The sequence below is a fragment of the Heliangelus exortis genome, chromosome 27, assembly GCF_036169615.1.
Source record: "Heliangelus exortis chromosome 27, bHelExo1.hap1, whole genome shotgun sequence".
Classification (NCBI taxonomy): Eukaryota; Metazoa; Chordata; class Aves; order Apodiformes; family Trochilidae; genus Heliangelus; species Heliangelus exortis.
This window is the reverse complement of record NC_092448.1, coordinates 837,744-864,319: the sequence shown is the minus strand read 5'-3', so window position 1 is coordinate 864,319 and position 26,576 is coordinate 837,744. Positions and strand designations below refer to the sequence as shown.

The window sequence follows — 26,576 nt, the reverse complement described above, 5'->3', positions numbered from 1 at the left end:
GATCACCTCTTCTTCCTGAACCCCCTCCTCCTCCTAGACCCCCCTCCTTCTTCCTGCACCCCCTCCTTCTCCTGGATAAACCCCTCATCTTTCATGCTCATCTCGAGCATGCACATCAGCTCCTGCTTTCAGGAGATCTTCTAATATCTCCTCGTGTTCTTCAGTGATAGCAAGAGTTAGTGGGGTACTGCCCTTCTGAAAAGTCAGAGAAATGCATCATGTTAATCATCAAAGTAAAAAAAAAAAAGAAAAATCTGTAAAAGAAATATTGATGCAACTTTCTGAAAGGACTTCTTGAAGAAATATAAACATTTACCTTATTCTTGGCATCCAGTTTAGCACCATGCTTGATTAACTGTCCCACAAGTTTTTACTACGAGCCAGGATAGCCAATTGGAGGGCAGTGTTGCCATCAATGTCTGCAAGATTTGGGTCAGCACCCTGTTCTAGCAGAAAAGTCACACAGTCTTGTTCTCTGAGCTGTACTGCCTGTTATAAACGTTTGACTCGTTTTAACGATAACAAAACTTTTATTGTAAATGAGAGAGATATATATGCAAAGCAGCGCGCTGGGCGACCAAGGCAGCACACCTCCGCCAATGGTTCGCGCCTTGGATAGGGTAAGCCAGTCCTTTTATACTTTCGGTAACCCCCCTCCCTCTTAGTCCTTTATTAGTTTCTCATTGGAGGCTGTTTCGCGCTCTCTCTCTTTGTATTGGTCCCTGGTCCGCAGGTTCTGTCCCGTTGCTAAGGGAAGAGCTTCTTTGTTCTATCTCTGCAGACTTGCCTCGTGGTCTTCGACATGCCCCAACATGTTTTCCCACAAACAACCCGAACACAAACCCCGATCCTATGATTACAAACCACACCCAATTAAACATTCTAGGGAAGGATCCCTTCAACAAAACAATAAAGTAAAAATTTCGACTAGTATTTATTACAATTCCCCCCTTTTAATTTTTATTGTTTTGTTGTCAGGACCTCAAAGGAAGAAAACTGCATCAGACCCCAGTGGAGCCAGCATAGCATACCGGACAAGGTGGTTGTGGTTCATAGACACAAGCTGAGGGCCAAGCGCTGCACATTCCCAAAGAGCAAAATAATAGTGTCCAGGATAGGCACCAACCAGGCAACCAAGGTCATAACCCCGAAAATACTGGAAACCTCCTCATGTCTCCACTTGTAGTACCTCTCTGCCTTCCCATCGGCCAATTCTTTGGAAAGAACGCCGGGGTTGTTGTTATCTTCTCGGCAGCAGATGGTATTCTTCGGGAGACAGGAGGCCTCGTGCAGTGCCGCGGGGGAAGACCTGGAATGTCACTAGTTAGGTTCCATCCCAGACACAACCAGGTGCAACTAGGGAGCATGCGACAAACGATCAGATCCCTCAGAGTGCATGCAAAAGAACCACAACCAGGAGAGTTACAGAGTATTTATGTGGCGGTGTTACGAGTTAGCTTTAATTTTTATCCTTCCCCGGGAGCTGCCGTCCACGAATTGGCAGTGATAGAACCTTTTATTCTACTGGCGTGAGTCCACCCTCGTTCAGCAGTTCGAATCGCAGTATCTGTGGTAAAAAGAACAAGAAAAGGGCCCTCCCGGGCAGGGGTTAAGGAGCTGTCTTTAAACAATCATGTGAGAGGGTTGACTCAAGTTCCCCATACAGGAATTGAGCAGGATTCTGCAAGTTGGTAACTTCCAATCGCAATTTAGGGGAGTTCAATAAAATGCTCTCATATTTCAATAGCCTGCTATCAGTTATCCACTTTTCTGCCTTCTGCTGCAAAATATTTCTCAAGTTATGTGGAGTATATACTATTAATTCTCCTCCCAGAGTAACTTTTGCAGCTTCCTCCACTAACAAGGCTGTAGCTACTACAGCCTGTAAACAATTGGGCCACCTGCGGCTCACAGGATCAAGTAGCTTAGAAAAATAGCCCACAGGTTTCCGAGAATCTGCCCACATCTGTGTAAGTACTCCATATGCTGTTCCATCATGTATATTGACAAACAAATAAAAAGATTTCCTAATATCAGGTAAACTGAGGACTGGGGCATTAATCAAATCCTCTTTAATGTTATGTAAATACTTATCGTCATCAGAAGTCCACTTCAGCAACCCATTCTTCTTTTCATCTGCTGAAGTTAGGACCAGTAATTTGATATTCAACTGTTGTCCTTTTATTTCTAAACCAATTCCCAACATAATCATCAAATCCCTCCCCAACAGGTTATATTCAGCTTCAGGCACCAGTAAGAAAGTGCCTGTGGAAATCTGTTTGTTTAATCTAATTTCCACATTTTTGATTAAGGGTACCGCAAACGGTTCTCCCTTAGCCCCTACAACTTGTAATGTGTCTTGAGAGACAGTGCATCCCTGTGGAAGGGTCTGGACAGTAGATCTTTCAGCCCCTGAATCTATAAGAAATTCAAATTCTTGTTGCTGGGGACCAATCTGTAATTTTATCAAGGGCTCTTTGCTCGTAGATGTCCCCAGCAAATAGAGCCCTGACACCCCTAATCTTCTTCATATATCATCTCATCCTGCATCCTTTTACGACAGGAGTATTGTTTGTGTCCCTTTTGTTTGCAATAGTAACATATTAGCTCTTTAGGCACAACAGGGGGCATATTTCTCCTATTTGGTCTCGGCCTGTATTCTGTTTCTCTCGGTCTTCCTCTCAGGCCAAGGGGGGAGGGACCGAGCTCTTTTACTGCTGTAGCCAAGAGTTGCGCTTGTTGCTTTAGCTGCTCCTCATCCCTTCTTACATAAACCTTTTGAGCTTCTCTCAGAAGCTCATCCAGACCCTTATCGTGCCAATCCTCAATTTCTCCCAACTTTTTCCTAATATCACTCCAGGATTTCGCCACAAAGTGAGTTTTTAGTAAAGCCTGCCCTAAGGGTTTATCAGGGTCCAGACCTGAATATAACTGCAGATTCTTCCTCAGTCTCTCTAACCATTCGGTAGGGGTTTCATCTTTCTTCTGACATTCTGTAAAGGCTTTATTAATATTCTGCCCCCGAGGAACAGATTCCCTAATCCCTTGCATGATAATCTCTCCAAGGTCCATCATGTGCCCCCGATGTTCTGGATTTTGATTATCCCAGTTAGGTCTCTGCATGGGCCATTTTACATCTGCAGCAGGACCTTGTTGGTGTCTCTGATCCCAGTGTCGTAGACCAGCCCTCCTAATCATTTCCCTCTCTTCCATAGTAAACAAGATTCTAAGGATAGCTTGCATTTCAACCCAGGTATATATGTTAGCTCCCAGGAATTGATCAAATCTCTCAGCCACCCCCAGGGGGTCCTCTAGCAATGCTCCCATTTCCTTTTTAAAGTCTCTCACATCCATGGAACTGAGTGGTACCGAAACAAATCCAGTCCCAGGCTGAGGTCCCCCTATTGCAATTTCACGCAAAGGATATAAACCTCCTCTTTCTTTCGTTCTGCTTCTTGTGAGTACCCCCCTCTCATGTTGTTCATGTTCCTTCGGCTCACTCTCAGAGGAGTCAGTCTCCGTAGCAGCCGGAGGGGGAGGATTATCACATGAAGGAGGTGACTCAATGATTCTCTCAGGTTCCCTACGTTTTCTCCTGAGTACCCTCCTCTCATACTGTTCAGGTTCCTTTGGCTCACTCTCGGAGGAGTCAGTCGCCGTAGCAGCCGGAGGGGAAGGGTTATGGTAAGGAGGAGGTGACACAAGGATTTCCTCCTCAGGTTCCCTATGCCGTCTCCTGCTCCCATCTCTGACCACAAACATCCTCACTGGGTCACTTCCCATCCATACTGAAGCATATTCACTCTCTTCTTCATTAAAAGGTCTCTTAGCATTAACCCACAAATTTAAACTCCGGCACACCCAATTCTCAAATGTTCCATATATTGGCCAGTATACTCCTCGTTCAATTTCCTGGTTTCCCCAAACTTTTATACAATAGTATACCATGTTTTCCTTGTGTCTAGGAGAAACTTCCCAATGTCTCAACATGATTCCCAGTGGGCTATCAGGGGGAATATCAGGGAGACATTCATACCCCCTCTGAATACCGGGAGGATCCTCCAACATGAGTTTATTCCACCCTTGGCCCATCTTCCAGGTGCTTTCTGTCACACAGCCCAAACGCTTCCCTCCGTTCGTGGCCCAGCCCCTCGTGGGACGTGGGAACCGCACTACAAGAAGGTCCGCACTCGCTCCGCCCTTCAGGACGTCTCACTCACTCAAATCTCAATCAGGCGCACCGTGGGCACCGGCTCCCCTACACCCGGGGGAACCAGCTCTTCCCGGATAGAAGTTAAAACTCCGCAACCGGAGGGTAACCCCCCGTTGGCCAGAAGAGGAACCCGACAACCGGAAGGTGACCCCTCCCCCTTTTGGCCAGAAGAGGAACCCAGCAACCGGAAGGTGACCACCCCCCCGTTTGGCCGCAAGGAAAAAAAAAACAAAAAACCTCGTGGTTGGAGAAAAACAAAACAAAACAAACAACTAACAAGCAGACACCGAAAAACAAGCGTCCCTGACCGCGTGGAAAGACCAGGATCAAAGAAACTTCATCCCCAGCCGCGAAAATCCCGCGGCCAGAGGCATACCCTCCCTGATCTCGTGGACGAGATCAGAGGAAACCCTTCCTAGCCGAGAAAACCTCGCAGCCAGAGGCACACCCTCCCTGATCTCGTGCACAAGATCAGAGGAAACCCTCCCTAGCCGCGATAATCCCGCGGCCAGAGGAAAACCATCCCCAGCCACGAGAACCTCGCAGCCAGAGGTACACTACACCATCCCTGGGGGAAATCGCTTAATACTCACTTGTCTCCTGTTAATCTGTTATCCGGATCTTCGTGCACAAACAAAACAGAACAAAACAAAAAGTACGGGGGAATTCTAAATTATTCCTTTACTTATATATCTCTCTCTCCTCGGTAAGATCTAAGTCTATGGCATGGAGCTAGACTCCAGGTCCACCCGCAAAAGTGCGGATGGGGCGCCTACCCAGTAGAAAAGCTCCACAGCATAGAGTTCCAGGATCCGAGTCACGGCACCAATTTGTTATAAACGTTTGACTCGTTTTAACGATAACAAAACTTTTATTGTAAATGAGAGAGATATATATGCAAAGCAGCGCGCTGGGCGACCAAGGCAGCACACCTCCGCCAATGGTTCGCGCCTTGGATAGGGTAAGCCAGTCCTTTTATACTTTCGGTAACCCCCCTCCCTCTTAGTCCTTTATTAGTTTCTCATTGGAGGCTGTTTCGCGCTCTCTCTCTTTGTATTGGTCCCTGGTCCGCAGGTTCTGTCCCGTTGCTAAGGGAAGAGCTTCTTTGTTCTATCTCTGCAGACTTGCCTCGTGGTCTTCGACATGCCCCAACATGTTTTCCCACAAACAACCCGAACACAAACCCCGATCCTATGATTACAAACCACACCCAATTAAACATTCTAGGGAAGGATCCCTTCAACAAAACAATAAAGTAAAAATTTTGACTAGTATTTATTACACTGCCTGGGAATAACACACACACAAACCAAAAAAAAAAAAAAGAAAAAGAAAGACTTCCAGAATTCACATTTCACTCCATCACAGCTCACTCAGCTTCTGATCACTGGGAAAGAAGAGCACCTGCAAAGATGATCTGACAGGTGCCTGTTCCACTCCAAATCCAACAGGCGTGTTTCCGCACAGCTCTGCGCACAGAGTCCTGCCAGACACCTCTCCTTTCATGCACAATCAAGAAGCCCCTCTTCCAAGAGCAGAACTTCTCTCACTCACCTTCATCAGGGGTGTTCTCCCAAAATTATCAACAGCATCCAACTGGCTGCCGCGCTTTACAAGGAATCTGGCAACCTCTGTGTGGCCGTTTGCACACGCCAGATGGAGAGGTGTCCTGAGAATTAAACATGTGAGCTTAACACTGACAGACAAGGAAAGAACCAAAGCTGTGGCACCACCCAGCCCAGCAGACCCTGCTGCTCCTGCTGCTGCTGCTGCTGCAACCCCGCACACATCACCCACAGGGCAGGAGAGACCTGGGGAGGCCTCAGCAGCTGCAAGAGAACCCTGCAGGGAGTGCAGGGCCAAGCAGCAGCCCAGCACCTCCAGGAGCACTGGCGCCCACCCAGCAGCTCCCAGCACTGGAAAGCTCTCGAGTTCCCCCTCCCAGCTGACAGGGCACATCTTGCTTTGCAAGCAATCAGCTCCAAGGGGGTCCCACACAAACCCTGCAGGGGGGATACTCCCGCAGGCCACCCCAGCATGCTGCCCGCAGCCCCTCACCGATCCTCCCTGTCGCGGCAGTCGATGCCCCAAATCTTGATCCACGAGTGCCAGAACCTCATCCAGGACAGGTGACCGCGGGCGGCAGCGTGGTGCAGCCTGTCCAGATCTTTCTCCTCAATCTCAGGGCCGCTGGTGCTGGCGGCATCACCACAGGGCCACACAGGATTGTAACGGGGCACAGTCCTGTAGCGACGGTGACGCTTCCTGCTGAAGAGCCCCATCCCGGGAGCTCTGCGGGGTGCGGGGCATGGCCCCGCGGGAGCAGCAGGAGGAACACGGCAGAGCCGGAAGGGTGGGGGTAAAGGACAAGGGAAGGGCAAAAACAGGGACAGGGGAGGGAGGAGACAGATGGGGACGAGGTGGATTCAAGGGGAAAGGCAGGGACGAGGCGGGAGAAAGGAGCAAACCAACGTCAAGGACCAGGAGCAGCCGGAGAGACACAGCCCAGCGCAGCTCAGCACAGGAGCCACAACGGCAGAGTCGCCCCTAACGGCAGTCGCCAGGGGCAACGGTGGGTGGGGCCGAACCACCTGCGGGGGGGGGTGGGGTAGGGGGGAAGGGGCTGAACCAATTCACTGGGTGGGGGAGGGGGCTGAAGGGAAGGAAAAGGCTCCTTCAACCCTTAAACTTTGCATTGGTTTAAGCCTCAGCATTCATTCATTGCCACTACAGGTGACAATGGTCCCTTAAGTATCTGGGAGAAGGTGAGGAACTCTCCCCGACCTCTATGAGTCATACAAAGTGGAAAATTCTCCCTCTGAGGAGAGGCTTTTTTATAACCAATTAAAAGGAGGAGCTAGAGAGGGTAAAAAATCACCCTTCTTTTGTGGCTGGTGCCCAGCTGGCTGTACTGGGGATTCTCAGGGCTACTCAGTTGCACTCTTTTTATTGGTGTGTGGTGGCTTTTGGTATCAAATACTGTGCTGAGAGCTGCAAGCTCTTTGTCACCAGCTTATCCCATCTTTTCACAACCACTTCTTGTCTCTCACCACATCTGTAAATGGCAAACTAGCTTGCTCTGACTGCACAAAGCTCACTGCAAAAGTTCCACAGCCACTGTACAAGTGCAGCTTGTTTCCCTAGACAAGTCTAACCCATGAAATGGACATCTAGAGGGAAATGGACATCTAGAATTCTCCTGGACTACCAGGCATTCTGTTCTCCTTGGCAGAACAACTCTGGGGAAAATGTTAACACAAATGTTAACCCTCACCATGCTACATGTGCCACACCCAGCTACACAGAAAATCATCTTACAGTTCCTTGCTGAAGGCCTCCAAAATTCAGCCCCCAAATGGGAGCCTTAATAGGAGTTTTTGAGTTACCTACTTGGGAAGCCATAGGTACTGCCCTATGGGATAAAATTAGCGATGGAGATAAGGAGGCACGACGCTTAGCGACACTCTGGAAATTGATTAGAGAAACCTTAAAAGAGATGGAAAGTGAAAAAGCAGCAGCCTCAGCGTTTGCTGCCTTAACACCTGATCTACCAATACCGATGAATGCTCAAAATATGGACTTGACCTCTGAACAGTTATTTGAGACACCTAAAATACGCCCACCAGCACCTAAAGGGACTACTCTGATTTAAGCTCAGCCAACTGTGCCATTTGACCCTGGAGGGTCGGATGAAAAGCAAAAATGGGACTGAGAAGCAAAACGAAAAGCGACCGAAAACACCACCAGAATCGTCAGAGGACCCAGAGGGAGAGAAGCCGGAGAACACAGGCGAGGAACCTTGGAATGCAGACCCCCCCCTCCTGCCCGCCTGCCACGGCTCCCAAACACTCTGCCACCGCTGCCTTCCTCTCCACCTCCAATGCCTGATTTATCTTCTTGACCACAGTTGCCATCAATTAATCCTCTGCTTCACCTGTCAACACCATCAGTGCCTGCTATAGAGCAACAACCAAGGAAAGAACTGGGACTCGGAGACAAGCAGCTCAGGGAACTGCTGAAGAAACTGAAAGAACTGGAGACCAAGGATGAGTATACCCCTGAAAAAACCCTAGTTTTTTGCTCCGGGGAACACCCTGAACAACCCAGGGGCACTAATCCATTTTTATCCCCTGATCCGTTCCCTGTCCCTGCTCCTATTTCCCTTAACCCTTTAACACCCACTGCTCCACCTCTTCCAGATCCAGCATGGGGAGGGGAGGATGGTGGGAGGAATAGGGGGGGGGGGGGGGGGAGGGGGGTGGAAGTGTGTATCCAGGAACTGGGTGGAAGGGATTTATTCGAAATGCTATACTTGAAGGAGAAATGGTTCCCAATATCGTTCCAATGCTTTTCCAGTGATTGTGGGACCAGGAGTCGCATTAGATTGGAAAATGATAAAAGAAGCCAAAGCTGCCATTGTGCAGTACGGTTTGAAATCGGTTTGAGTCATTTACTTAATCTCTTTTGCAACATCTTTTTACTGCTCAATAGTTGACGCCATATGACACAAAAATGCTCATTAATACTCTGTTAACTCCTTCTCAACAACTACAATTTCATCATAAATGGCAAATGCTGTGTGAAAATGCAGCTGTGATTCCTAGACAGAACACCGATGCATTATACGGAGTGCAAGCACAAATGTTACTTGGTGCTTGTCCTTTTGTACGTGCAGATTTGCAGGCGTGGTTTCAAACTGAAGTGTTACAACTTTCACAAGAATTGGCGCATAAAGCTTTGCGAACTGTGCATGATCCTGCACAAGCAACTCCCTCTTTTACAAATATTAAACAGGGGGGAGCAGAGCCATATCCAAAATTTGTGGATCACTTATATTCAGTGGTAATATCACATCCCGATTTGACAGAAGAGATGAAAACAAAATTTTTTATATGTCAGCATATGACAATGCTAATGAAAAAAAGCTAAACATGCATTAGGACTACTCCCAAAAGGTGCTACAGCAGCCCAATTGTTAGAAGCTTCTGAGCAAATGCTAGAAGCAGATAAAGCTGCTTAAGGACCATATTGCAATATGATTCTCAATATTGATTTATATTGTGGTGAGAGTTGCTGCAGAGAGTGAGAGCTGCTCCTCGTACAGAGAGCACCCCCACTCCCGCCTCCGCAGCCGCTTCTCGCCCCCCTCACACAAGGGCACAACTCAGATACGGCTGGTGAGCATTGCCAGTGTATCTGCTACAGCTGCAGCTGCTGTCTCTACCCCCACAGACACTGCTGCTGCTCAGAGAATGAGCCCTGCTGACGACACTACAGTAAAAAAAAAAAAAAAAAAAAAAAAAAAGAAAATAGGGGGGGAAAGAGTGTGCCTTTGCCGTTTAAAGGCTTGGAATTCTGTCTCTAAACAATTTTATTAGGCCTTTTTGGGCCTCAATCTGGCACCCATGGAGGAAACTAGGACTCCACTGTGCCCTGACGCGGAAGGGGTCTGGGGACACTTTTGGGGCCCCCTGACCAATTTTAAGCCTCCTCTACCCTCTTGGTTCTATGCACCAGTGGACACCAGACCTTCCTCATACTAAAAAGGTATTTAAGTCCTTCCACTGCAGTGTGAAATGTGCTTTTCATATTGTATTGATAATAGGTTCTTGTTAATGTTGTAATTCATGTGATCGCTTATATGTTGATTATGGGATCCCTTGTCTATATCTTGATTGTTGATTGTGCTATTCTGTTGCACTGCTAAGTAGATGAACTTAACTTCTGGTATTTTAACACAGATGCTAAAAGAGGTTGATAGTGTCAGACATACAGTTTTAAAATATCGTGCTGCCACTGACTTTTTATTATTAGCTTTTAGGTTATGTTTGTGAAGACTTTGATGGAGTGTATTTGCATGAATTTATCTGATCATTCAGAGTCAATTCACAACCAAAAGTGATTGATTAAGATAACATGAAAAACTAACTGTTGCATATACTGGGTTAAATGAATAGTTAAATCACTTAAGGATATGGGGATAGCTTAGAGATTTAATTAGACAAGGTTTATCAATTATATTTGTTATTATTGGTTTTGATGCTTTCGTATTATTAATATGTTGTTTATGGCAATGTATTATTAGCATGTTATCTGACATAATGAAATAAGTCAGGATTGCTCAAAAACAAAAAGGGGGATATGTTGGGAAACTGTCTGGAAGAAAACAGACATGTGAGTGTAGGCGGCAGGTGCCTCCCCCGCCTGTACCAGCTGGGACTGGCCCAAAATGCGCATGCCCGATTGAGGCAGGGTGTGGTTCCAGCAGGTCCTGAGCCAGGCGGATCGAACTTAGTTCTCTGATACTAATCCGAACCAGCACTAGCTCGACTGACTCTGTTCACGAACCGAGCTCGCGCCCGCAGCGAGATTCCTCTCACATAACATCTGGTGGAGAATGCGGGCATCAATTTCTGTCTAAACTGTCTCCCTGAGCGTTTTGTCCGAAAGTGACCCTTCTCTACAGACCGTCCGATACCCCGAAAAATTCGGGTAAGAGAAACTTTTTTCTTCTCTTCGACATCGTCATCAGTAAATCCGATGATGGGCTCCTATGTAAGCAAACCTACCGGCACCGCCGTTGCCGATCAGATTACAACCCAGGCGGAAATGCAGGAAAACCTCTGCTACCTGAGTCCCGAAACCACCTGGGACCTGTGGGGGGAGGTGTACAACCTGCTGGCAAGTTTCCACTATAAGGAGACCAACGGCGACATTATTGGTGCGGACAACACCTGGCGAATCGTTTGCAATCTATTAGCTTGCATGAAAGCCGAAGTAGAAGTGGCAATTGTCACCGCTGCGGCCCCATTACAAAAGACCGAGGTATTTCCCCCGAAGGAAATGCCCACAGTAACCCCCTCGGCACCCCCCTTCGAGGGGGAGGAGCCCGGGACAGCGCCGAGTGCAGCCCCGCGCACAGCCCCGCCGGCGCCACCCTCCGAGGGGGGGGAGCCCGGGACAGCGCCAAGCGCAGCCCCGTCGGCGCCATCCCCGGAGGAAGGAAAAAACGAACAAGTGTATCTGGGGCTGACCACGGGCAAGCCTGCCATAAAGGGCATGTCCGGGAAGCCCCACCAAACCGTGACCGAACTCCTATCGGACATCGGCCCGGAAGTCAAAACACCGGAAAATGATGGGGCGGAAACCGCGGCTGGCGGCACCCCCGGCTGCCGCGGAGAGCTACCCCCGCCGCCGCACCCGGCCCCACGAAAGGCTGCAAAGATAAAAGCAGCCCCTCAACCAGCGGCAGCATCTGCGCTGGAAGACAAGATATCGGCCCTGCAAGACCAGGTCACTCGGGCCGTGCAACTAATAGAGAAGCGGGACGTTGAACATCGCCCAGCTTTTCAGCAGTACAGGAACCCACCCACCCTGACGGACGATGAGGATGATGTCCCGACCCCGCTGCGGCAACTTCAAAACGCCCCGGGCGCTACTACTGGTCGCCCAGGGCATTGGTCTGGCATCATCCGGGATGCCATTTTGCAGGGCGAGTGGCAGCCCACCACTGTGGCGTGCCCCGTGCTGCAGGGCGCTAATGGACAGCCGGTGTTTGAACAACACTCATGGAAAACCCTGCAGCAGGCAAGGCAGATAATCAAAGAACAGGGGTTGAGGTCGGAGAGCGGCCGGGCCATCCTGGACTGGCTGTTCACCTCCGATGTAAACAGCCCATATGACTGTCGCAGTCTAAGTCAGTACCTACTAACCCCCTCCCAACAAATCATCTGGTTAAAGGAGTGGGAACGCCTCGCTGTGGCGGAAGTCAACTGTACTAGGGCACCCGGAGATCCACTAGCGGGCGTCACAGCGGACATGCTCACTGGCTCCGGGCGCTTTGCAGAGATCGATCTTCAGCTGCAATGCCCGCGCGAGGTCCACCACGCCGCGGCAAGACTGGCACGTCAGGCATTTTATGCAGTACCAGAACCGCACCCAGTACCATCATTTACCAACGTAAAGCAAGGGTTGAACGAACCCTATCAAAATTTTGTCGATCGACTGTGGCAATCTGTCACGGCTCAATCAGACCTGACGGTAGAGCAGCGTGAATCCATGTTTAGAATACTGGCATTTGAGAATGCAAATCCTAGATCAAAAGCCCTCTTCTCGACACTGCCGAAAACGGCGCCAGTATCAGAAATGCTGGACGTTGCCGCCAGGGCGTCTCAGCACCAGCAGCACCAGGGAATGGCTGGTGCCTTCGCCGCCGCATTGGAACCAACCCATCAGCTCCTCGCGGCGGTAGTACAAAAACTGGGCAATAACGGAGGACGTGGCCGTCAAAACCGGCGAAATCGCCCGAACAGACAGAGGCAGTCCAGCCCGGTCTGTTCGTGATGCCATGTGAGGGGACACACCGTGCGAAACTGCTCTGCAGTCGTCTGGTGTAATCGTTGTCAGCGAGCGACACACAACGACGCAGCCTGCTGGTACCAAAAAAACGGCAGGAACAGCGCGAGGGGCCCCCGTGCCGGGATACAAGTAGCCGGGCCAATGCTGTATGCCGGCTCCCTGCCCCAGCAACCCGGGGAAGCCTCGGCATCGATTTACAATCTGCAGTAGACACCACGCTGCTGACCATGGCTGTCCACACAATACCAACAAACACATACGGACCGGTAATCCATGAAAATTCTAACGTTGGTGCGCTTTTAGTAGGACGCTCTTCCTCGGGACTGGCAGGACTAGTAGTGCTCCCAGGGGTTATAGACGCCGACTCCACGGGGGAAATAAAGATAATGTGTTTTACACTAAACCCCCCCCCTAGTAATTAAGGCAGGAACCCGATTAGCACAGCTAGTCCCACTCCCAAAATTAGACCTAGGAAAGAACGTTAAAACAGAGAGAGGCGATCGGGCCTTTGGCTCATCTGGAGACACCCTGGTAACCCTGGCGCAACAGATGAGAACAAGGCCGATTATAAACATACAGATGGCGATTGGCAAAGAGGTAAAAACCCTCCCTGTAATGCTAGATAAAGGGGCCGACGTCACAATCATCAGTAAGAATATCTGGCCACGAAAATGGAAGCTTATTGCAGTTTCTGACGCTGTTCAGGGGATAGGTGGCGGTTCCACCCCCCTGCAAGCGCACCAACCAGTACAAATTAAATTTCCAGAAGGGCAAGTGGTAACTGTGAGACCATATGTGTTACCCTTGCCCGGTCAGCTCGGGGGGTTGATCGGTCGGGACGTGATGAGCCAGATAGGAGCCATCCTCACTATCCCTGAACCCACCCAACCCTCCCAAAATTTTCAATAAGGGCCACTGCTGACATGCCGCTGACCCCCAGACTCCACTGGAAGTCGGACACCCCTGTCTGGGTAGAGCAGTGGCCCCTTTCCGAGGAGCGGCTAGACATAGCAAATCGCCTGATAAAAGAACAGCTAGACGCTGGACACGTCCAGCCATCCGTGAGCCCGTGGAACACACCCATCTTCGTGGTTCCAAAAAAGTCGGGCAAGTGGAGATTGATACAAGATCTGAGAAAAATTAATGACCAGATGTGGCCAATGGGCGCCCTCCAACCTGGGCTGCCCCTGCTTACCATGCTACCTAGAGACTGGCATCTTCTGGTCATGGATTTAAAGGACTGTTTTTTCAATATCCCCTTAAATCGTGAAGATACTGCTCGCTTCGCGTTCACGGTCCCATCGGTCAACAAAAGTGAACCAGCGAAGCGATATGAGTGGGTGGTACTGCCACAGGGAATGAGAAACTCCCCGACCATATGCCAATCGTATGTGGCACGGGTGCTTGCGCCAATTAGAAAAGCAATGCCGGATACGATAATTTATCATTATATGGACGATATCTTATTTTGCCAGCAAGCCCCGTTCCCCGAAAACATCAGCCAGGTCTTGACCGACCACCTCGAGACCGAGGGACTAATCGTAGCTACGGAAAAAATTCAAATGAAGTCACCCTGGAGCTACCTAGGGTGGAAGGTAACTGATGCTATGGTGAGACCCCAAAAATTAGAAGTAGTCCATTCAGTTAAAACACTGAATGACGCCCAAAAACTAGTGGGCGAACTACAATGGGTTAGACCCATTATAGGTCTCACCAATGCAGACATCCACCCCTTTTTGTCCTTATTACGGGGTACACATCCAGGGGCACCTGTGGACTGGACCGAGGACCACTCCAACGCCTTGAAGCAGGTTGTCCACAAGCTGACAACCGGCTATGCGGATCGGCGAGATGCCACCCACCCCATCGGAGTGTGGGTATGTAACCACCCCTCATTCCCCTTCGCCCTACTCATGCAGGACTTCACGAACAAAAGAATACCTGGGGAACGCAAACTCAATCTGACTTATAACCGAGACTCTACAAGATCAGAGTCTATAGCTATTTTGGAATGGCTATTTCCCCCCCATACGCCCCAGAAGGGCATATGGCAAAAGACCGAGGTAATAGCATTCCTCATACGGAAGGGACGCCAGCGCTGCCTGGAAGTAGACGGCCAAGAACCGGAGTGGATCAACATCCCAATCAAAACCGCCGATTCTGACTGGATGCTACAACACTCCGAGCCTCTACAGCTCGCCCTACTTGGTTATCCCGGCGAGGTGCGTCATGATGGCCCAAAACATCAGCGATTACAGGCTATCAGCCAGTTCCAGTGGCTCGAGCAACCGATCGTCTCGGAGCGCCTAGTGCCCGGTATAACAGTATTCACGGACGCTGGACAAAGATCCAGAATGGCTGCCTGTGTATGGAAGGACAAAGGCCAGTGGAAACAGCATTTGATTTTAGGCACCTCCGAGGACAATCTACAAACCCTGGAACTGCTTGCGATCATCTGGGCCCTGGCGCAGTGGCAGCAAGTTCCCGTTAACATCGTCTCCGACTCCCAATACGCAGTCGGAGTCGCGAACCGTATCAAGGATGCCCTCATTAAGCCAGTGCCCAACAAAAGGCTACAGGAACTCTTCCTATCATTGCAGCGTGCGCTGAGAATTCGAACACAGCCATGCTGCATTATTCATACCCGTAGCCACAAGACAGCGCTAGGCCTGGGGGAAGGGAATGCCAAAGCTGACTCTCTAGTCAGCTTAGGTTTACAAAACCCAGTTACCGAATTCTCCAAAGCCCAGAACAGCCATTCTCTATTTCATCAGAGCGCTAGGGCCTTGAAGCGCACGTTCGACATCACTTGGGAGGAGGCAAAAGGCATCGTCAAAGCTTGCCCCCAGTGCGCCCAGTTCGGCCCTACCCTGGGAATGGGTGTGAATCCACGCGGGCTTCAAGCCAGAGAAATCTGGCAGATGGACGTAACACACGTCCCGGAATTCGGAAGACTGAAATATGTCCATGTTACAATTGACACCTTCTCAGGCATGCTCTGGGCAACAGCTCAGACGGGGGAGAAGGCGCTACACGTGGTCCGTCATCTGACCAACTGTTTCGCTGTCATGGGGATCCCTCAGGTAATAAAAACAGACAACGCGCCAGCCTACACAGGCGCAAAGCTTAAGCAATTTTTTGCTACCTGGGGAGTGAAACATATTACAGGAATCCCCCATTCGTCTACAGGGCAAGCGATTGTAGAAAGAGCCAATCGCACCCTGAAGACATATCTACAGAAACAAAAGGACAGCGAAAATATGGACCCACAGACGCGGCTTAGTAAAGCGCTCTTCACTCTAAATTTTCTGAGCCTAAGCTGTGACTCCCAAGAGCCACCCGTCCTTCTACACTACTCGTCGCAGAAAGTCATCAGCATGCCTGAAGTCCAAATTTATTACAAGGAACCAACAACAGGTCAATGGATGGGGCCAAGACCATTGCTGTTCACCGGGAGAGGATACAGCTGTGTATCCGCAGACTCTGGGCCTCTCTGGGTGCCCAGCAAATGGACACGCCCTGCCCTGACCAGACCAGCACCACCGGCTCTGAACGACGAGGCACGTCGCAACTAAGATCTTTGCGTATTTGTCATCTTTTCCCCGATAAAGACCTAAAAAAAAAAAAAAAAAAAAGGGGGAAATGTAGGCGGCAGGTGCCCCCCCTGCCTGTGCCAGCTGGGACTGGCCCAAAATGCGCATGCCCGATTGAGGCAGGGTGTGGTTCCAGCAGGTCCCGAGCCAGGCGGATCGAACTTAGTTCTCTGATACTAATCCGAACCAGCACTAGCTCGACTGACTCTGTTCACGAACCGAGCTCGCGCCCGCAGCGAGATTCCTCTCACGTAACATGTGAGCAATCCTGACTATTTAGCTTTAGCTAGAGTAAACTAAGGGCCTTGAGACCCAGTTGCAAGGTTACTGAAAGATGAGCTTTGGGAAAAAGATCAGGGAGCTGGCAGTAGAAAAGAAGAAATAACAGGATAATGAGGAAGCCAATGAAGTTCTGTGAGAACAGAATTTGTGTCCAAGATATAGCCACCTGCAAGATATCGTTATATAAACAAAGGCTCTATATAAAGCGAGTGTCCACTGTTAATAAACGACTTCACTTTAACCACATTGGTGACTGCGTGTCGTCCTTTAAGCCTCCGCGGATTTTTTCCTACAGTGACCCATGGCTGCTGCCCGGTGCTACAGACCACCAGAGACTCTGGTGGCTGCCACGGACCTGGAGGGTTCTAGAACACAGGCAGTGGGCCTGTATGGCAAAGAGGTCATGATGTGGCACCCAGGTGACACCTGAGACATCATGGATCCAGGGCTAGAAAAGCCCAAGGAGAGGGCCAGAGGATGCCAGCGTGGCTGAGCTGACCTGCGGGCTACCTCACCTCCTTCCTTGGCTACTCGCCCACCTCTTTTCTTTTGTTCCTTCCGACCATTGGTCCTTTCCTGCCTGCTTCTCCTCAGCTTCCCTCCTCGGAATGAGGTGGTTCTGACTGGACTGCCAGGACAGAGGAGAGAGGAGCTCGAGTCGGGATACAAGGAGAGGTCTCTCCCTTCCCAGCTCCTGCGACTTTTCCCGGCTGGCCGGAGCTGTGGGAAGGATTCCTCCTCTTTGCTCCTTCTGCTAAGGCCACAGGTGAGCAGCTCTGCAGACCAAGTGGCACACGAGGTGGCCTTTCCAAAGGTCCTGGGGCACTGCTGTCAGGTGGGGTCCTGTGACAGGGACAGCTCTGCAGCACCTCCAGGCACTGCTCCAACGCTCCCGAGGACGGATGTTGTCCCGTGCCTTTTGACGGGGGCATTTTGGAATCCTTGGGATGAGCTACAATGGTTTCTTTGCCTTCAGGTGAGGGGCTTGCTGTTGGTCTTCTCCTTCTGGAGAGCGTGCTGACAGCCTGAGATTTTCCCTCTGTTCCTGAGAGGAGCTGAGAGTTGTGCTGGGGAACGACTCCGGTGAGCCCCAGCTTCACCAGCAGCTTGAGCTGCAGTGGGGTCCCTTCTGTGCTCGGGGTGGCTTGTTGTCATCAAGTGACACCAGGCCAAGTGTGGGCTGCTTGGACTTTTGGCCAAGCAAGCAGGGGCACAATCTTTGTTTCCCCAAAGTAATTCTTGAGCAGCCAACTTCAACAACAGCTGCCCCTGGTTTTTCTGGCTTGGGTGCTCTGGGTGTTCCCGTAGAGCCCTTGGCTTCTCAAAGAGGTTTTGAAGCACTCAGGTGGTCTCCTCTCTTTCTAAAATGTCATTTCCCTGCAGTGGTTGCTGTGGGAATGGCTTCACAAGGAAACACAGATGGGCAGCACAGCCCAAGAGCTGGAGCAGGACTCCAGAAGAGGGGCAACAGCTGCTTCCTCAAGGCTGTCCTGCAGTGTCTGACCTACACCCCCTCTGTGGCACGCTACCTGCCCTCCCAGGAGCACAGCCAGGCCTGTGAGTACTTCTGGGAACATCTTCTCAGTCTGTTGGGCACTTCCCAAGGGTTCTCAGGATGTGGAGCTGGATGGAGCAGACGAGCAGCACTTTGTCAGCCTCCCACCCTGCTTGGGCTCCTGGGAACACTCAAGCCTAGAAAGGCACTTGTCACATCTGGGGGAGTGATGGACCCCAGAAGGACCTCTTCCTAGCCCCGGGCTTTGGTCTCCACTCCTGCAAGTGAAACCCTCTTTGCTCCTGGCACAGAAAACTTCTTTCAGCTCAGCATCCCTCTGCAGGAAGTTTTCCAGGCACTCAAAAGTGTCGGGTTTGTTGGGACATGGGTCCCTGGGGAGCAGAGGTGTTCAGACTGTTGTTACCCCCTCAAGATCTGCAGGAGGTTTCTCACTGCTAACCTGAGAAGTTCAGCACCAAGTCCTGAATTGCTGCTCCAGTACCAATCACTTCTGAAGCAGCTCTAACTCCTTTGGATGAGGCCAAAATCTCTTTCAGTGGCTGTGTAGTTGGCCTCAGAGCCTTTGGAGTTCCCACCCCAAAATCCTAGAGGTCGACCTCGGAAGCTCTCCTGGAGCTTTCTTTCTGCCAGAGGCTCCATGTAGGACCCCCATTCCCAGTTCCAGTGTAGAGCACATTTTTTAATGTCTGCCCCTGTTGGAATTGGTCCAAGGGCCATTGCCTGCACAATCTCCTATTGAACACTTTCCAGTCTGTTGTTCTGAGCCCCCATGGGGTTGTTGTGGCCAAAGTGCAGGACCCAGCACTCGGAATGTTGAACCTCATCCCGTTGGGATCAGCCCAACTCTCCAGTCTGTCCAGGTCCCTCTGCAGAGCCCTCCTGCCTTCCAGCTGATCCACACTGCCCCCCATCTTGAGGTCATCTGAGGATTTGCTAATGGTGAACTCAATCCCCTCACCTCAATCACCAATGAAGATATTAAACAGCACTGGGCCCAACACTGATCCCTGGGGGGGACCAATTGGATCAGCACTGTTCACCACCACTCTCTGGGGGCTTCCAGCAGTTCCTACCCCAGCACAGAGTGCTCCTGTCTGAGCCCTGGGCTGACAACTTTTCCAGGAGAATGCTATGGGAATGGTGTCCAAGGCTTTCCTCAAGTCCAGGCAGACTCCATCCACAGCCTTCCCCGATGATAAAAGGAGCTCAGGTTGGTCAGACAGGACCTGCCCTTCCTCACCCCATGCTGGCTCTGATCCCCTCTCCCTCCTGGAGCTGCTGTGGGATTTCCTTCCCCACCTCTTTCCCACAATCCCCTGGGAAAAAACCCTCCCCTCCTGGACTGTCCCCACCTGGGATGAAGCAGCCTCAGCTGGAACCCACCTGAGAACATCACACCCTAATCCCTCCCTGCTCCCAGTTCCTGACCGGGCATCTAGATCTGCTCCCACTAATATTTTTTTTTTATTTCTATTTTTTTCTACAAATTCTTCCTGGCAATTTCCCTCCCCCAGCTTCCAGGAGACACCTCAGAAATTTACCTGGACCTTGGAATTTCTTCCCACCCATGACCTTCTCGGGCTCCCAGCTCACGTGCCCGACAAATAAACAAACAAACAAAAAAAAAAAATCAAAAAAACCTAAAACACCCAAAGAAACCCCCCAAAAAAAAGCGACCCCCATTTTTTCAGTCTTTATACCTATTCCTCTCTACTTGGAAACACAGCCCCCAGATACATACTCAGCCTCTTTAAAAGCAGCAGCACAGTCAAGCTCTGCCTTCACAAAGTCCCTATGAAATGCTCAAAGCTTCTGCTTTTGCAGGCACCAGAGACGGGAGCCTGAGTAGGGCAAGGGTGGGAAGGAAATCTCGAAATTCTGGGAAGCTTCCTGATGTGGCTCCTGGAACCTGGAGGTGGGGGTTAACTGCCAGGAAGAATGCGTGGTGGGCGAAAAAAAACAGCAACAAAAAACTTGCAGCAGGGAGAAGCTGCCCCAAGCTTCCGATTTAAAGCCCGGTTAGGAAAACTTCTGCTGGCCCTAACCCTCACACAGAACCCTACCCACAGCACCACCACCAATCAGGTTACTATTTTCCTTTTGCACCAAAACCCACAAACATTTGACCCCTCGGTTGCTCTCTTGGCTTCTTAATTCAAAATTTCTCACTTCACCTCATAACACAATTAAAACCAGTCTGGATTCATCTCATTTCGAGGCAACATTATCTGCTCTTTAGGAACATTTTAACAACTGTGAATATTTATAAAATAATCCACTTTCCTCTTTGTAGTGTGAAATATGCAAACACATGGATTCGTGTGGATAAGGCACAATGTTGAATCAGGGGAATGAGATGTAACCTTTCCTTGTATAACCACAAGGCTTAGGGGAACAAGAAACAAGACATGCACAGTTCCTGTACCCTAAAAAAAGGCTCCAATGTACATCCTCTTGTGCTAACCTAAGCTGGTTTTGCTGCTGACTGCAGAGTGTTGCACAGGTAAGGGCGAAGGAGCTCATGTGTGGAATCGAAGGGTGACAAGAGGGGAAACTGAGGCAGACACTGACTTCATCCAGCGACCACCAGATGGGGGTCAAAAGGACCCTCAGAGATAAAGTGGCCACGTGCCTTTGAAGGCCGCCTCTTCCAAGAACTAATAAACATAACCCAGCCTATTCCCAGAATGGTCACGAATATGTATTAGAATAGATATGAATATGTATTAAAGTATGGAATATAAGCCAAAAGATTAAACTTTTAATATTAATTTAATTTAATGTGGAGACTCCCCACGCACCCAGCGCTGTTTGCATTGCCTTTATTCGCCAAAATAAAACTAAGTCTCATTTGCTGCTACCAGAGACTCAGCCATTTATCATAATGAGATGATTTTGCTGTGGGGTTTTTTTCAGAATCTACATGTTCTACACACTCAAAGCACAGAACTTTGATAGATTTCCTTAGTTACGCCAAATCCTTAGGGATCCTTAGGGAAACAAGAAAATAATAGTCATGCTGTGGCCAGATAACTTAATTTATTCCTAGATTTCCTAATAGTGAAAGGACAGTTACTTTCTTTTGTGCTACACTGGGCCCTCTTCAGGAAAATTATTTTCTCAAACCTCCCTGGCCAAGCAATCAGAGTACTGATAACAACGGCAACCCTTCAGAAATGCAGCCAGTAGGCCAAGAAAAGCTTTTCCCTTTTCCTTTCCAAAAAAAGGTTGTTTTTTTTTTAAAAAAAGAACAGGCTTGAGCCAACACAACAAAAAGGAACGTCTCTAATGGTGTTCGTTCCAAAGTCACCAAAAACAAACACCCACATGGAGATTTCTGCCATTTAAGAGCTGACACACCAGGGCTGCTCTGGGGGTCGGGCTCTTCTCCCAAGTAGCTGCCAGTAAGACAACAGGGGATGAACTTAAGCTTTGTCAGGGAAGGTTTAGGTTGGATATTGGGAAAAAAATTTTGATTTATGACATGCACACCAAACCTCAATTAATAAATTAAATTTAGCGAAAGAGACAACCGGTGAGAAACAAAATACAACATTTTAAAAAAGGTAGAGCTGGAAGAAAAGCAAGTGGAACTGGCTGGGCACAGCGTAAATTAAGCCAGTTGTGTCTGCAAGGGAAAAAAGGAGCACTGCTCTTGGCCCATATTGCTGTCTTTTCTAAACAGACAGGAACTGCTTCAGCTCCATCTTAGGCAACTTCTTCAGTCCAGTGACATCTGCAAGCAAACCTCTGATCAAAGCCAGGCCAAGAGCACTATTTCAAAACTGGATTGTAATGACTGCACCTGAATCATCTGGACCTTGAATGGAATCAAAAGCTAAATACACCACATGTCAATATCTATTTATGTAACAGAGTTATTCTCATCGGGTATTTTTTTGAAAAATTACAAATAAAACTAAGATGTTTTTTGGACATCTATTAACCAAAATACAAGGAAGACACTTCTCTTCCCTATCAATAAAGAGCTGGAATTTCCTCCGCTGGTTAACAATTTCTGACCAAATTCACCCTACAAAACTTTACAAATCACTATCAATAGATAGCAGAGAGGAAGAACTTCTCCTCAATTTGGGTAACAAAGGCAAGACAAAGGAAAGAGATCAAATATCTGTACAAATAGAAAAGCCGGTCCTAGTAGCATAGAAATATACAGACATGAAAAGGAACAGAAACAGCAACACACAGTGCTGCCATGCAGTCACTTTCCATATTTACATTTACTCAAGTCTGAGCCACAAGCAGAGAATATTTACAATCATTTAGGTGCCCCGATCCAGTGCTCCAAAAACCTACTGGAATATTTCACTATCATCCAACCAGAATATCCAGCACAGCAAGAGCAAAACCTAAAAACTCAACAATACCAACCTCCCACTCTAATGTCAACACAGGACCTCTGGCCAGTATCAAATTAAAAGAACAGTAGAACAGCCCAAAACAATCCAACTTCCATTTAAATCAAAGATCAGTGGCTCTACACCTTTAGAGAAATTCTCAGACTCATTCGGCATGTGGTATTTCTAACACATTAATTTTCAGGCTTTTAAGAGGAAGTGCAGTTTCATGCCCAGTGCTGTGTCAGTAGCAATTTCAGCTTCCACTCTGACAGAGAAACTGAAGCAGGCTTTGTCTCTGGCAACACTGAAATGATGGCACTGCTGAAAGCAAAGGCAGAGCTCTGGCTTTGCATCCCCCCCCTTGCCTTTGGTGCCACCTCAGAAAGGCCACGCTGCAGGAAGCAGCTGGTTTATCACAGCTTAGTGTTGGTGTCACATCCAGACAGGGCTTTAGACACCTGAGGGAAAAGGACACAAGTGATCGAAAGAAAAAAACTGCCAAAAATGGTGGGGAAACAGCCGTTAAATACATGACAAAAAAAAATTGAATTAATGAACTATTTTCGTACTTGCAGCCTTTACATGCCTTCAGTAATTCCTTCCCTTCCTTCATCTGTAAGAAATGATGTCACTTCAGTTTCTTCAGGTCTCCATTCCAAGCTGTCTATATCTGAACAACTTACATTTTTTTATACAACCCCAGACTTGGATTCTAGCACATACTTCAGTTCACTATTCCATTTTGGCTGCTTTATTGCTTGTTTTTCTTACCTTCTAGTTCCTGTCACTTTCCTAATTCCATCAATCCCCACGGCCATGAGATCCTTCCTTCCCCTCTCCTCCTCCACAAAGGAATCTCTTCACCATCACCTTCCTTTTGTAGATCAACACTTCATAATCCAGTCCCGGCTCCATAGATGGGGTAGAAAAATGTCAAGCACTGTTTTCCAGAGGTTCCTCTTGGTGACCTTGAAACAAGGGGTGCTCTCTGTCCACAGCCCATGTTGGATGCCTCTGTATTCACGGGAGCCCTACAAAGATACACAAACAAGTATGAGCAAAGTAGAATGCATTCTCTCAGCATCCTCATTATACTGGACATGCTCATTACTTTAAAAATTATGACTGAAACAATTTTCAGAAAGATTTTTCTGGCACAGACTGTTATACTTGTGAGATTGCAAGAGTTGGGCAGAGTAATCATAGTAATGAGTGTTCACTCCAGTTGAGTAAGAACTGTTCTGAACAGAACAGTACAAACTCTCTCCTGGGTCTAGCCTATCATTCCAAAGTACTGCTGGGTAACTGGCAGTCTCCCTTCTGAAAGTTCAGCCTGGAGTTTAACTCACCTACCCCAGCAGTGTCGTCTCCTTTGGGTCTGGTGTAAGAAGTGGGAGTTGGACCCCTCTATCCCTGGATCCTCTCCTCTTCTGGGTTGATGTAAACACTTTGAAAACACAAAATATGTCTCTCGAATCAGTATTTTTTCTGCTCTTTTTAAAAGATACCAAACATCCTCAATTAACAGAATTTTTCCCCAAACTTAACTAGCTTCTGTTTTATATCATGCTTGACAAGCTCCTAAAGATAAGACTGCTTATCCAGTCGCCTCCTGGTACACGGTCCAGACAAAGATAATAAATTGAGCAGGGTAACAAGGACTGAAAGACAATAATAAATAAAAGAGAAGTTCTTGAGATGGCAAAACCTGTGTTATTTCTAGCAAGTCTGTGTGCCAGTGATCTATGAAAAGACAGAACTCCTTCTGCTGTATAAAACTCCAAGAGAAAAAGGAGAAGCGCGCAGCTCTTCTTCCCCCCCCCCTCTCGGCGCTTCGTCTTCAGCTACGGGACAGAGAAGCGGCAGGAGCGACAGACCCCACGCACCCGACTACAGCCAGAGGCCAGGGCCGGCGGACGGTGATAACATCTTGATTACTCCCTCCTTCTTTTCTCTTCTTAACGACTCTTCTCTCCAAAGTAACTAATTGTATAAATCCTAAATAAATCCTTTTAACTTGTTTAAATCATAAAGCTTTGTTATTTTTGTAAATTCACGCGTCATATATGAGTAGTGGCTGAATTTTCCTCACAAACAAAATATAAATAATAACTCGGATCGTAACATGGGTAAACACACACTCATCTTTTTCAAAAGTACACTCTCCAGGACAGTGACCAGGGACAGGTCTAGAAGAAGAGAACATTGTTTAAAACCACAAATATATTAGGCAGATCCATGGAGAAATGACACAAGCAATGGCTTGCATTCCCTCCCCTGCTGAAACCACTCATGTCTACCTGGCAATACTGACAGCAGTCACAAGCTTGTAAAAGCTACCTTCAAACTGAGATAAGAAATGGAATTTCATTTTCTTCACGGATTTGGGGAATCTGTGCACTACTCTGCCTTACTGACAGCACTCCCTTTCTTTAATACATCTCCTGCAGTTTCTGATGCTGTCACAGTGCTGTCCCCAAAGTGGGTCCATTCCCTGGTGTGCCACAAGCACACACAGAGTCCAGATCTTTGACTTAATCCCCATTTCTGCACAGAAAGGGGAGCAGGGTGCTATTCCACAAAGCAAGCTGCATTTCCTGAATCACAAGTGAGACTTTTATACCTAAAATGGTGAGAAAGAACTGGCCACCTCTAGGATGTTGTGGAGTCCACAGCCATGCTGCACACTCCTCAGGGTGAGCTGGGGGGGCACCCATCACACCCACATGGGGGATGAGCTGGGCTTCAGCAGGATTGGGTGGTGTTCCCCATTGCAGCCTCCACCACGTGATGAGTTGGGCTCTCTTGAAATATTTTGGGAGTCCACCCTCCAGGGTAATTTAGATCATCTGGAATGATTTGGGGGTCATGCATCATGTCCCCTGCCCCCCAGGATGGTTTGTGGGTTGCCAATTGCAGCCCAACACCACGGGGATATTTTTGATGTCCCCAATCAGAGCCCCCAACCCCCGGGATCAGTTGGGGTTTCCAAGGCTGGGGTTGAGCCTCCTCCACTGCAGCCCCCAAACCCCAGGACGAGCTTGGTTCCCCCAGGATGAGGTAGGGGGAGACCAAATCACAGCTCCTCCACCCTCCAGATGATTTGGGGGGGTACCCAACTCCATCCCCCTACCCCTGGGATAAGCTGGAGTCCCTCCTCGAATCCATGACCCCCTCCCCCTAGCTTGGTCTGCTCACCCCCAGTTTGGGCAGTACTGGGATAACCACCCCCCTCCCATCACCTCCCAGTACAAGCCGGGGGGGGGGGGGGGCAGAGCACTGGGGGGGGGGGGGTGATGCTCAGTGATCTTAGAGAGCTTCTGCAACTGTGACAATTCTGTGATTTTTGGTGATCACGGAGATGGTTCCAGTTCTGATGGATAAGATCTCATTTCCAGTAGAAACTCCTCTTGCACTGGGAGCAGCTTTAGGTTTTTTACCTTGATGGGGCATCAAGGGTGGGGCATTGATGGGTCACCCTTCCAGGTGATGATGGTCAAGCCCCAGGCCCATGCAGCCATTCTCTGCATACAAGATGTTTGTGTGGGCTGGATATTTGACACACGTTTAATAAAAGAACACAGCCCCAGACATTTGGTCTGTTCATCTTCAGATGGGGGAAGGGTGTGTGTGTGTGTGTGTGTGTGTGTGTGTGTGTGTGTGTGTGTGAGGAAGATCTGCTCTCCCATTTCATTTTTGCACCTCAGGAAAGCATTGCAAGATTTACGCTCAAGAAATCAAAGGGTAAGTGATGCAGAAGGCTCCAACCACACATTTCCACTTACTCCCTAAAAATATGCAAGACCACACCATCAGTCACACTGCCCTACCTGCTGTAGAGGGGTCAGACCAGAAATGATGGTTTCAAGACAGAAAACACAACACAATCCAGCACAACCACAAAACAATCAACCTGAAGATACCAGGTACACAAACCAAGGGTCCCTAATCAAACCCTAAAAATGAAAACAAGCTTTCATCCTGCACAAGAAAAGACCATTCAGAACACAAGGTAAAAATAACTTCATCCCAGGAACCCAGGCCAACAAACCCAGACTTGGTCAGGAACAAGAACATGCACACCTAAACTCTGGCATAGCACAACCTTGCAACCCCATAGCCCCAGCACCTGGAACCCCAGCATCCCATTGCCCCAGCATACTGTAGCCCAAAGATACCAAAAAATGGAATACAAATTCCCTGGAGATCTCTGCCAGGGCCTTCAAGGTGGCCCCGGATCTCAGCGATCACAG

The 26,576-nt window shown here is 48.9% G+C and overlaps 1 protein-coding gene and 1 long non-coding RNA gene across 2 annotated transcripts; both read right to left on the bottom strand.

Moving 5' to 3' along the window:
• Positions 1-87: 87 nt before the first annotated feature.
• LOC139787945 (putative ankyrin repeat domain-containing protein 26-like protein) lies at positions 88-6,836 on the bottom strand. Its single transcript, XM_071727379.1, has 4 exons — positions 6,272-6,836; positions 5,768-5,882; positions 317-489; positions 88-195 (listed from the first exon to the last, which is right to left on the bottom strand). Exons 1-3 carry the CDS (start codon positions 6,493-6,495, stop codon positions 352-354), a joined length of 477 nt encoding a protein of 158 aa, XP_071583480.1. The 5' UTR covers positions 6,496-6,836; the 3' UTR covers positions 88-195; positions 317-351.
• Positions 6,837-23,014: 16,178 nt separating this feature from the next.
• On the bottom strand, positions 23,015-26,551 carry LOC139787950 (uncharacterized). The gene is made up of 4 exons (XR_011722738.1): positions 26,154-26,551; positions 24,449-24,512; positions 23,673-23,753; positions 23,015-23,354 (listed from the first exon to the last, which is right to left on the bottom strand). It is a non-coding gene; the product is annotated as an uncharacterized lncRNA (long non-coding RNA).
• Between the last annotated feature and the right edge of the window lie 25 nt (positions 26,552-26,576).

What these genes read in the sequence shown, in the direction of transcription:
- LOC139787945 (XM_071727379.1), bottom strand. Translation starts at nt 6,495, where the DNA reads ATGGGGCTCTTCAGCAGGAAGCGTCACCGTCGCTACAGGACTGTGCCC. An exon ending in TGCCGCGACAGGGAGGATCG is followed by an intron (nt 5,883 to 6,271) that starts GTGAGGGGCTGC and finishes TTTAATTCTCAG; the next exon opens with GACACCTCTCCATCTGGCGT. An exon ending in GGAGAACACCCCTGATGAAG is followed by an intron (nt 490 to 5,767) that starts GTGAGTGAGAGA and finishes CGTTTATAACAG; the next exon opens with GCAGTACAGCTCAGAGAACA.